We start from the raw sequence: 12223 nt of genomic DNA, 5'->3' as shown, positions 1-12223 counted from the left end.
TCACCACATGAAGGGATTACAGATGCCCTCCTCTGTCTCTTTGACCTCTCCCCACGTAGGACTGAGCTAACATTGTCCAACAGCCTGAGGTACCTCTGCATCTGCTGCTGTGTAGTAGTCTTCGGAGCTTCATGTCGGGAGTGATGTAGGTATATCTGGGCCTGTCATAAGAAAGGTGAAAGGACCAGGAACTTCTTAAAGCTCCTTCCAGCTTTTGATTAGTGTTTTTTTGTGTTTCAGATGATCCACTTCAAATTGTAGTGATGGGCTTATAGAAAATGCAGCTGCTTCTTGCTGTTCCTTTGACCTTATCTCATCTGTGAACTTCAGCTTCCTTTTAGTCCTACTATATTTTTCCACTATGTCTGTGTAATTCGTCTGTGTAATTTATGTTTGTGTAGTTACGCAAATAGATATAGTTATATTTCCCTGCTGAAAATAGGTGAAACACCTTTACATCCATGGAAAACAACACTTTTTTCTGTCCGACTCACATAATTTCCCATCATTTGCCTCAACTTTGAGATCCCAGACCTTCTGTTTTATTGTTTTTAAAACTTCTTTATTGCTTATTTAGGTATTTTTCTCACATTCATTATTTATCTCAGTTTCATTCAGGCATAAACAGTATTAAGTTGTCATGGAAAAATGTATCCATATAAATTTATTTATGTATGTTTTTCTTTTAGAAATAGCTATACATATTTCATGTGTCTTGGATTATTTAGTGGAAATGCTGTTTCATGCCATGTAAATAATCTGCAACTAATCTCTCGGTGACTTCTGGTAAACCACAATGTTCATTCATTTCTTTTCAGATCACATTGACAACCATTGGCTATGGAGACAAAACTCCTCTTACTTGGCTTGGAAGGTTGCTTTCTGCAGGATTTGCTCTACTTGGCATTTCTTTCTTTGCACTACCTGCTGTGAGTACGCTTATAAAATTTGTAAAAAGGTAATAGAAACTTCCGTAGCTCCTGCCGCTGTTATGACACAAAAAGCTGAAGGAAGCTCTCTACATGAAGAACAACTGTTTAAGGCTTTTTGCTCTGTGACAACACTGGTGAACTACTATCCAAAATCCAAATGAAAGGTTTGGTGTTGCTGTCATTGCTTGAGTTTTGGGGAGTTTCTTTGGCAAGGAGAAAACTGTGAAATAATTCTAAACTAGGTAGCATACTATTGTGTAAGGTTGAAATTCCTTTCTTTTGTTATGAAGTGTGGCTCATATATTACTGCTTTTCTTTCAGATTTTTTTTTAAGTCAGCTGATATGTTGTTCTGAATTAGATTCTATTGAAAAAAAAGAAGTGAGATATTTCTAATAGGTTGTCTTGTATGACCATGTTCAGGTGACCAACACAGAGTAGTAGAAGGCATTAAATCAACCAAAAGTTAATGTGGTTGAATGTAAAAATGCAACTATCATTTTCTGTGAACGATTATAAATAAACATGACAGTTGCTTTTAACAATGTTCAAGAGATTTTAATGGAAATGGGAATCATCTAATGACTGAAGTATAGTGTAGCTTCAGAAATAACTTTTCATTTTTGTGAGTGAATTTCCTTTCTTTTTTAAATTAGTATTAAATAAGCATGAAATCAGAAGTGACATTTATACGTTGTTGTATTGCATCCTGTGCAACATATATGGAAAATCAATATTTTAATGCTCAGATTCATTATCTATAGATCACTACAAAATATGTATGTTACAATAATACATTTGTTTTCAACCATACAGACAAAACAGGATTAAAAGTCAGCATTTGCCAACAGCATTGAATCCTCTAGTATACTGCATTTATTTCTTATTCTAAGTACAGAGGGTATTTCAGTATCTCTGGCATATTATAATGCATTATAATTATAATTATAATATATTACCTGTTTGTGAATCTTTGACATTTAATGGCAGCTACTGTAATTAATTCTCTTTGTTATCTAGTCACCACTAACAAGAAAGTTAGTGTTAGCAGGACTACAATGAACACGTAAAAGATTAATAACCTTACATATTAGAGATGCCAGAACTTTTGCTCCTCGTGTCGTATCTATGTACAGATACTCGATTTCCTCACAAACACTTTTGTGCTGAATCTGTCTGTAAAACAAGATATATGTGTTAATCTTGTGCATTTCTAATATTACCTTATTCAACTAAGAATCAAGTGGAAATATTCTTCCTTATAATGCAGACACATCCAGCAGAAATTACACTCCTTGCAAGCCAAGGAGGGAAACATTCTCAGTCTTTGGGTCTGTTCAGCAGGAATCAAATTTGTCTTACTTATTCGAAGGTAAAAAAGCCAAAAGCGGAGACATTTCATTGTCAGCTTTTTTCATAGCCTATAGAATGAACAATGGGGACTACTTAGATGGGAAAGAGTGAGAATTTTCTAATTTTTCTAAAATATATACAATATATATCCATGGCCCTTAGAGTTGCAGGAACGTAGTGTAGCACAAATCCAGGCAATGGTTGGGATGAGTGGTCATTGGTAGCACCACAGATGTTATCTCTTAAGTAAGGAGTCTCCTGCTTCACCACAAATGGGCACTGTTGTTAAGCCTTATACTTTCATATACTGTCATAAATGTGCTATCTGAAGCAATCATATGGGGTAACATCTTCACAAAACCTTTGTAGTTGATTGTGTATATTTGTTGGAAAAACTACCTACATAATGATAAATGGTGTATTGTATTGCAGGGCATTCTTGGCTCAGGATTTGCATTAAAAGTGCAGGAACAGCATCGTCAGAAACACTTTGAGAAAAGAAGGAATCCAGCTGCCAGTCTAATTCAGGTAAATATGAAACCAGTGAAAAGATAACAGTAGGTGATTTAAAGTACATATTGGAGCAAGTTTTATTATTTCAATGTGGAAATTTTTGTGGAAATAATGGTTAACAGATTGGTTAGCTTCATGAAATAAGTTTGTTCAGTGATTGCCATGTGTTGCTCTAATTGCATATATAGCATTTCTATGCGTAGTTTTTGAGTTCTATCCATGCTGAAGAAACCAAGTCAAGGATGTCAATTGCATGCCTGCAGTTAGCAAATTACTTGGAAAAATAGAATTGATCCCTAGACAACCCAACTGACAGCACAGCACTCTTGCCTATATTAAGCTACTTTTCATCTGCTACAGGGTTTAGAGTGCTCCAATGAGTGATATACTTGGTGAAAATGAAAAGTGTCCTGCCCAGAGAATTGCTTTCACTATTAGTCAATTCAAAAGCTGGAAATGTAGGCACTACCAATTCCAAAATGTCTGAAATTGTCTGAAGTGGTTTCAGCTCCAATATTGACATGATGGTGCAGATCAACAATTTGGAAAGATTTTTTTTAAGCAAAAGTGGCATGATATTTGTTAAGCAGCTGTTTTGTATGTTTTTTTTCCCTCTGACTTAGAGTCCTAGTTAAAAATGAGATAATCCTCTAAAGAATGAAAAAAAGAAAAAAAAAAGGGAGGGAAATAATCTTCTAGCATCCTAGTTTCTTTTCTTGGGATCCCAAGTGTTTTATGTGTGCCACTTATGCTGTTTTTTTAATTCTGGAATTATAAATCCAAATCAAGGAGCTGAGCATGAGTATACTAGAGTTCCCTGATAAGTTCAGGATAGATGCCAGGCTGTCTCTGAAGCATTTTCAAAGTTAATAAATGTTTTCATTATTACTGTTCAATGATTATTAAATACTAAATATTTGAGATGTAATATTTATTAGAATAATCAATAAATATAAATATACTCCTTTTGTATCTATTGTACTGTAGAATGAATATCTGGGATATTTTCTAACACATACATTCTAATCTACTTCTTCCAAGTTTGGTTGCAAGAGGAAACACACAATAGATTTAGGTTTTGGATGTAGCTTTTATTATTATTGTATGACAGTCCAACCAAAATATTAGTAAGACAGCATGCTAAATAGATTAAGAGTAGCTAGCCGACTGATTTCAGAAAGTGACTCTCAATGGGCAAAAGCATTGTGAAAGAAGAAAGACATTTGTGGTGGGATCCCAATGATGAAGGTTATTCAGCATTTACATGTTCATTTACATGTTCAGCATTTTCAGTGATCTGGAAATTAATATAAAGTTGCTGATGGAGATATTTGTTAATGGCACAAGACCTGGCAGAATGGTAAAGATGAGGGCAGGCACATGGGAATGAACACGAGGATGATCTGGGTGACTATCCAAATGGCTTAATATACCAAATACAAAACTTGATCTAGAAACAATGAATTCAGACTATTACAAGAGGACTCTATCCTAATATTAGTGACTCTGGAAAGGATTTGACCAAGGATTAGAAACACAGAGAAGAAAGACTGAGGAAGAAGGGCCAAGAGCTTCATACAAGTTCCCAGTATGTTAATCCAGCTGGTTTATTACAGTCCTTAGGTACAGAACCAGAAAGGTAACAAGCAGGAGAAGGCTGATATTATCACTGTATAAGGTGATGCTGGTACTAACATGCTACACATCAACTCAGCATCTACAGTTTGTAGATGAGATTGGAAAATTGGAGAAAGCGAAGAAAACATTGGAAAAAATTAGTCCAGGACTGGAGAAAAATTCACATTCATAAATGCAGACTGTGTCTGAACTTCATATCATTGTCTGCTGTAACAGTGCCTGGGCTTTTTTAAATTGTCTGTTGTGGACGTTGATAATGAACTACCATGGAAATCAGTGTGCTCTAGTTTATCAGGATAATGTCTATTTTCTAATCAGTTACTCTGTAGAATTAGTCTGTGCTAACTCCTTTGTTGCCATAGATATACTGTCTGCTAGAGCCTTTACCTGACTTAAAGAAAGACAGCTAAGGTATCACTATAGAAAACTAGAATGTTTCATAGGGACATACTTTTCTCAATATGTTTAGCTTATATGAAATATTTAGTATGAATATTATTTGAACATAAAAGTCCAGAGAGGAACTACTGGAACCTACAGGACTATTAAATGTAGCAGAGAGAAACATAACAAATATCTCTGGCTATAAGCCAAAACCAAAAAGTTTCAAATTAAAAATAATGCAGAGATTTTTGACAATGAGAATGATCAACCAGTGGAACAATCTACAAAGTAAGTAAGTGACAGGTTCTCCATCTGTAGATGAAGACTAGATGCATTTCTGGGAGATATGCAGTAGGAAAACACAGGGTATTAGACTCCCTACAAGAATAACTGGATGACATTTAATGGCTGACAATATACAGGAAGCACAGATACTCAGCTAGTACAAATTATTATAGTTATGCTGACATCAGGGAAGCTGTTCCAGTTTATCGAACTGAGGATCTGTCTTACTATCTACATGCAGTTATAAATCTAAACAGTGAATACATTTTCAATGCTATGCTTTGGTCACTTACCTTTGAAATTATTTATTTCGTGTTTTTAAACATTTAGCAGTGTCTCAAACCACAGAGAATACTTCACTTTTCTTCTAAATGCTTTTTGTCCGTTTTTCATTATCATTTACAAAATGTATTATGACACTTCCTTTACCTCAGGCTGCAAGTTTGTGTGGGTGTCCCCTATGGACTTCTCACAAATAAATCACTGCGATGCTTTTTTGAGCACCTTTATGTGTTGAATATCTTCTGGTGCTCCCACGAAGCCAGTAACTCTTACTTCACTGTGTAAAGTGTACCGTGATTCACAAAAGTTTTGGTAGGTTTTTACTGGTATTTCCTTAATCAACCTAATAGAGCACATCCCAATCTGAGCAAAATCCCTTCTCTCCGTAATCAGTGCGGTGGCATTGTCACTTCATGTTCTTGGTTCCTTTGTGCTTTTCTATTGTTTCCCCATACCAGGCTTCTTGGCGGTTTTATTCTACCGACGCCAGCCGAACAAACCTGACAGCCACCTGGCGATATTATGAAAGTATTCTTCCTCCCCTCAGGCATGTATCAGTGCTATGAATGATAAAAGAAAGCCATGACTTGTATTGGTTACTAATCTGCTTTTCAATTTTTTGTTTCATCCCCTGCTCCCTCTTGCCTTGTTTTTTCTTTTTTACCATATATCCTGCACGTAGTGTGTATGGCGTAGTTATGCGGCTGATGAGAAATCGGTTTCCATTGCTACCTGGAAGCCTCATTTGAAGGCCTTGCATACCTGCAGCCCTACAAAGTAGGTACAAATATGGCAGCTGGTGCTGTTCTCGATGTCTGTTCAAGCTTATAGAGAATTACTATTTGTCTGTTTCGTCTTGGTTTGTCTTCTTAAGTCCTCTCATTAAAAATTTCAACTAACAAATCATATCAATATTATCTAGGAGCCTAGAACAGTGGGACAAGTACAAATCATTGCCATTTATCTGAGCACAGGCATTAGAAACATTTCCCCAAAACCCACTCATATATCAAGGTTAATGTTTCACCCAGTTCCAAATTATCCCTAAGGAGGAAAATATTAAGTTTAATACAGAGCTTGTTCCTTGATTTAATGGTATTTTTATGCCTGTGCCTCTATAAGGCTATAGCTACAGATCTACCTTTGTGAGGAAAGAGAGCCTTGTGGTATTCTGCAGGTGAATGCACTGGGAAATTTACCCCTTTTCATCGTAACTTCTGATATATTCAGTATTTCCTTAGGGCAAATTATATCCTCAGTTATACACATAGTCAGTGGAAGATGACTAAAAAGAACTGATATCATAGTTTGGCAGACAGGAAATATTTGATGTCCTAGTTTGGGTGAGAATTCACAGAGCACTGGCAGCCCAAGACTCTTCAATAATTCAGTAAAAGATTTACCACAAGGTAGTAAGTTGACAGATTCAACACGAGGCACAAATCAGGAAGTAAAAGATACTCGATAAAGATCAAAAAGGAGAGCGCGAAGAGCATTATGGGAAAGCTCTGATAAGCATCCTAACTGTTGTTATTGCAGACAGTGCAAGAGAATTAGTGGTTTCTCTCAAAGCTGGGTGATGAACATCCACATGACAGTAAAAAGGTAATCGTGTGCCAAAAAGCTCAGCCAAAAAGAGGTTTGGCTGGGTACCCAAAGCTGATCTTTGAATTTCAAAGAGTTGACAAGAACAGAGCTATAAGTAATCCATTACCATAACTGTAATTCCAAAATGCTCCAAACTAAAAGGAGCTTTTAGATTAAAAGTTACATGGAATGTTGATTTTTGACATACACAAACAGGTTGAAGGCAACATTGGTATAAATGGACGGATATAAAATTACATAAATAATGAAGCTGTATCCCACCTAAGATATTCTAAAATATGACTGTCCCTCAAAAGTGCATCTACTTGTTATTTTAAATAAGCATATTCCTGTGCTATCCTAAAATTAAACCTTTTTATTTACCAGAGATAACTTTATCTAATAAGAGCCTACAGCTTTCTGTTATATATGTGTCAGCAATGCATTTTGCCTAAGTGCTTTGCCAACTCAGTCTGCAGTGGTATGTACTAAGCATGTTATGCATGTGTTAAAACAACTGAAAAGTTTCTTTTTCAGAAGCATTGTAGTTACGAGTCTTGCTTGAATGTTTTTGTGGTTGCAATGTAACGTGTGTGTTGTACACTAATTAACATATCCATTTATGTTTATCATATATCTAACATCATCTGTAACTAAGTAATGTGATTACTATCTGCATAACAAGTATGTTTTTCCCTCCCACTCCCTGACCTGAAGAAAAGAACAAGGGGAAGCTTCTAGCAGGTTTGTAGTTTCTTTTATTTCTTTTATCTGTGAAATCGCTGCTGCTTAATGGTTTTTAGATGTTTCAGGTTCTGTACAGTAGGTTCAATGAACTGTAACTGTTAACTGATAATAATCACAAATTGTATTTTTTTTAAACTCGTATCAATAGACTAATGCTGCTGAAATTTGCTTCCTTGTCCCAGTTTTTGTATGGAAAAACAGGCAATTTTTTACTTTTAACTTTGAGGGGGAGCTCAGTTCGAACAGTGGCAGAGTAGCCAGGGGAGCAGCCTCCCCAGACCTCGCTCCTGGGCAAGGATGCGGCCCCCAGCTTCTGCCATAAAATCGATGCTCAAGGTTTCCAGGAATCGCAGTGGAAGCTATAGGCACGTAGTTGAATTTGGCTTTGTGAACCAGCCCACCAGCCCTCTGTCACAGAGGGAGGACCCCCCCCAACAATGCTGGCTGGCTGTCTCCTTGGCAAGGGTCTGTGCTGCCCTGCAGGAGCATCCTCAAGGCTTCCTCAGTGCCACATCTCCATGTTTTCCCAACCTTTTCCTGCCACCCCCTCCTAAAGAGCATTTTGGGACACGGTAGGTGGGAGAAAAGCATCACCGCAGTGGCTCACCTCCTCCCAGCTGCACGGTTTGCACTCTTGCATGGCCCTGTTCAGGCGGAGGAGGCAGCCTGGCGTCTCTCCTTAAATAAGCCCCACCACTGTTAGCCAGGAGGACAGACGGGGTTTCCATCCAGCCTGAATGCCGGCTGAGGACCAGCCGCCTACAGCACACAGAGGTAGTCTTTGGCAGGGCTATCCTCCTGGGATAAATAAAGGCCTGGAGATGCACAGTCCTAAGGCAGTAAGTGGAAATGCTGCTCTTTGCCGTACTGATAGCTCAAATCCTTAGGGACAGGAAAGGACTCAGTGGCTACAAGAGAAATTACACTACCTCGGAAACTCATTAGGGATGGGAGTCAGCAGGCGTTCGGCAGCTGGCTCTGCCGTCTCAGCACGACCAGAATAGTGGAGTTTACCTCCAAGCAGAAAACAATGAAAAGCCAAGAAAAAAGTGTCGGTGACACATCAACCCCTGAAATACATCCACCCCCGAGTTGTACTGTGGTTCACAAACTGTTCTGGGTTATTCTGAGTTACTCAGTCAGGGGTGGAAAGCCTTCACACCAATTATCCAAGTCCCGTTCCACTTTCCAGATTGCTCCTCTGGCGCCTGACTCCATCCTTTTCCCCTACGTGCACGTAACTGCTGTTGGTGTCACAGTAACTCGAGGGGACTGGATTTGCTCTGAGATGTCCCTTGAGCACTTCACCTGCTCTGTCATTTCTGTGACTTTTCATATATGTTACCTCCATAGGCTTGCTAGCAATGTATTTATCTCATTAAATTACTACAGCCTGATCAAAACTTTTTACACTCATCAGCCGTATTTCCTACTCCTTCAACAGCAACATTTAAAATTGACTTCAGCTTTTTTAAAGGTGAGACTGAAGTTGGCAGTAAATGAGCACGTACCTCCAAAACAGCGATTTGTGCAGAGAGCAGAGGTTATTCCCAGTTGTACCTGAGAGCACCTAAAGGGACAAATTTACTTACAATAAGTAGAAGCTAGATGCAAAAAAACCCAGCTGTCAAAATTATATTACATGCTCCATGTTAGCGATAACTGTTGTAGTTTTAAAAGTAGTCAATGATTTAGCCAGATTTTTTCACTTTATTTTCACTGAATGGAAGATGTTTGTCCCTTCTGAAACTTTTAACTAATATGTGTACTGCTGCAAATTAGTGTAGGTATAAAAATGAACTAGTCAACTCCTGAGATCCTGGTCTACAGTAAAAACCCTACAGACCACTCAGTGCCTTTTTAAAAAAGGTGTGTTTTGTCGGTGGCTGTTTATCATTCTTATGCTGATATATTGCTGTATGTTTGTATCACTTAAAATACTTGTGGTGTATGTGGTCTTTTGTGGTAAAAATGTAAATGCAAACTGCTGCAACATACTTCGAGGTAACTGTCATCGACTATTTAACTTCTTTCTTACTGCAATGCTGAGTGACTTGCATGGGATGCTATGTGAACTAAGTAAGCTGCTTCTTGTTTCACTCTTTAAATGAAGATGTGTTTGCACAAGTAGTGCATTGGATTGCTTTCTGAATATGCTCTTCGCTCTGTACTCCATTCTAATAACGGTGGAGAAAAACTCTTATTACTTTAGATAAAAGTTAATTATTTTCTTTCCTGCCAAAATGACTTTTATATTTATAGAAATGAATTCTTGCATTTTGTCATGTATAGACCTACAGTCTTTCATTAGGTAACTAAATGTTGCTGTGCATTTGAGTTGAGAGAGCTGCGCTTATGAGGCTGTAGCTTCATACTGATTTTAAGAAAAATATGTACATTATATTTCTCAAAATATTATACACAAGTATTCTAATTAATCATTTATCAAAAGTAATGGTAGAAAACCTCTCTGGTGTATCCACGCTGCAAATGAGATATTTCTATAAATCAGTCCTAGAGTTCCGCAAGTCATTTAAAAAGCCTATATGCTGAATTCTCCATATCTACAAATGCACACACTGAACGCAAATAATATTTATTTCTGTTCAGTCACACAATGTGGCTGAAATTCTTCCTCTGCAGGAAACTAGATCAAGACTGATGAATCTTACAACGTCCTGAGAGTATAAGGAGTCTTAAGCTGTGTGTAGGACATGCATTGGGTGTCTGCAAAGAATGAATGTCACCCACCTAGTGTTGTAACTAGTGAGCCTGAATATGAATTCTCTACTCAGACAACTCTCTCTGGTGCAATAAGGAGGAGTTTTGCCAGTGTAGGAGCTTGGGGGCAAAACTCATCCCTGCCCTGAGGGAAACAAGTAAATTGTACTCTGGAATTCTCTCTACCTCCTATATCATACCTGTTTCTAAAAATAGATTTAATGTAAACTCTCTGCATGCACCATACGAAAAAGAAATTGCCAGTGATGCAGAATCTAACTTGAGGTGGAAAGCCTAACCCCTTACCTAGCAGTGGAATGCTTAGTAACACGGTCCTCTATTTCCCCTCACTCCTAGTAAGCTTTGTAGTAATAAACAGAAGCTCTTCAGGATGTACACCCCTCGGAAACATAGGTATTCAGCATCCTGCCTATTCACATGATGTTTGAGAATGCCAACTAACATCAGGTGCATGATTCATTTACTTCCCCTCCTTAGTGCTTTAAAATTCCTTACTTCTCCAAAGGAGGTTTCTTGATTTTTTTTTTAAGTGCTTGTGATTCCCCTCGTTGCTTGTTGCCTGCAATGACTACTTTAAGACAATGGCAATAATACCAGTTCTTTGAATCTCACCTGGTCAGACAATTGCAGTGTGCAGCACGCCGCAGTTTGCCGAAGCCCGGTTCCCCTCCTCTGCCTGAGACTTGAACTTTTGGAATGCATTACCCTGCAGAGACCTAAAACTGGGGGTGAATATTTGGGTAAAGACACTTCCCCAAGTCCAAGAGGATTTTTATAACCACAGCGGTTGAGTTCTCCATCTAATAACTAGTGGGGAATATCAAGCTATAACATGCTAGGCAATGCCAAGCATCAAAACGTGCAATTGTTGTTGAGAAGAATCCCCTTGGACACAGCCCGTGGAAGCTGTGCCTGCACCCTGTACTGGAAGGTAGAGGGATGCATGTGAAATCAACCATCTGCTTCAGCTGAATTCTGTGGAAATTGTGTCTCTTACCAAAAATGGTAATTCCTAGATGGATGGATCTTACAGGAAGAAACCTTTGATTTATAAGTGAAGCTTATTACATTTTTTTTCTTACTTTTTAAAAATAATTTAAAAGATAATGGAAGTACAAACTGATGATAGAAAATGGAGATTAAAAAAAGTTTCTCTTAATCCGGAAACTGTTTGGAAAAAGTGAAAAATACACAAAATCCCTGAACTTCATTTATTTTTTCTGTTTGATGATTGAACTTTAACACATTTTGTCCCTGACATTCTTGTTATTACTCATTGAAGGTATGAGATATAACACTACATTTCTTGGGTTCATGCTCCTAGCATGAGACTGGTGGAGAAGTCTTGAACATTTGAACTTCAGGCCTCACTGTACTATCCATTGCATTTGCATTTGTTCAACTGAGTTTAATTTCAGTAAAGTCATCTGTAGGCTTGGTAAGAATCAACATCTGTATTTATTGGAAGTTAACTGCTGAAAATTGGCACGTACGTTTGCTTGCTGTTGTTTGTCATGGGTGATAATTTTTGTCAGTTTTAGCTTCTGTCTCGGCTCAAGATCCAAAGCATTCTCCCTCACCCTCAGGCCATCCAGTTACTTCTGATTCATTTCAATTTCTTCCTATTCCCGCTTCCACCAGCTGGCTCAGTATGAAAAGCTGAAAAACAAATTGTAAAGCAGCAGTGCTACAGGTCTGCAGCTGAAGCAGGGCAGAAGATAAACTTGACCAGAAATGCAGGAAGACAGGCAGGGAAATAGG

The 12223-nt window shown here is 38.0% G+C and overlaps 1 protein-coding gene across 5 annotated transcripts in view; it reads left to right on the top strand.

Moving 5' to 3' along the window:
* KCNQ5 (potassium voltage-gated channel subfamily Q member 5) overlaps positions 1-12223 on the top strand; it is a gene marked incomplete at its 5' end in the record, with an annotated part of 296587 nt that overhangs the window by 254226 nt on the left and 30138 nt on the right. For 2 of the 5 annotated variants that reach the window (XM_082305876.1, XM_082305875.1), the window contains 4 exons: positions 819-929; positions 2717-2812; positions 6069-6163; positions 7691-7717. In XM_082305876.1, the coding sequence (XP_082162002.1) occupies positions 819-929; positions 2717-2812; positions 6069-6163; positions 7691-7717 (329 nt within the window). Of the gene's footprint in view, positions 1-818; positions 930-2716; positions 2813-6068; positions 6164-7690; positions 7718-10798; positions 10856-12223 lie in introns of all 5 variants that reach the window. The other 3 variants (XM_082305872.1, XM_082305873.1, XM_082305874.1) reach the window with 3 other exon arrangements.

Source organism: Platalea leucorodia (genome assembly GCF_965183815.1).
Source record: "Platalea leucorodia genome assembly, chromosome: 3".
Taxonomy (NCBI): Eukaryota; Metazoa; Chordata; class Aves; order Pelecaniformes; family Threskiornithidae; genus Platalea; species Platalea leucorodia.
Note: the sequence above shows the minus strand (reverse complement) of the source record. Positions and strands in the feature narration are given on the sequence as shown.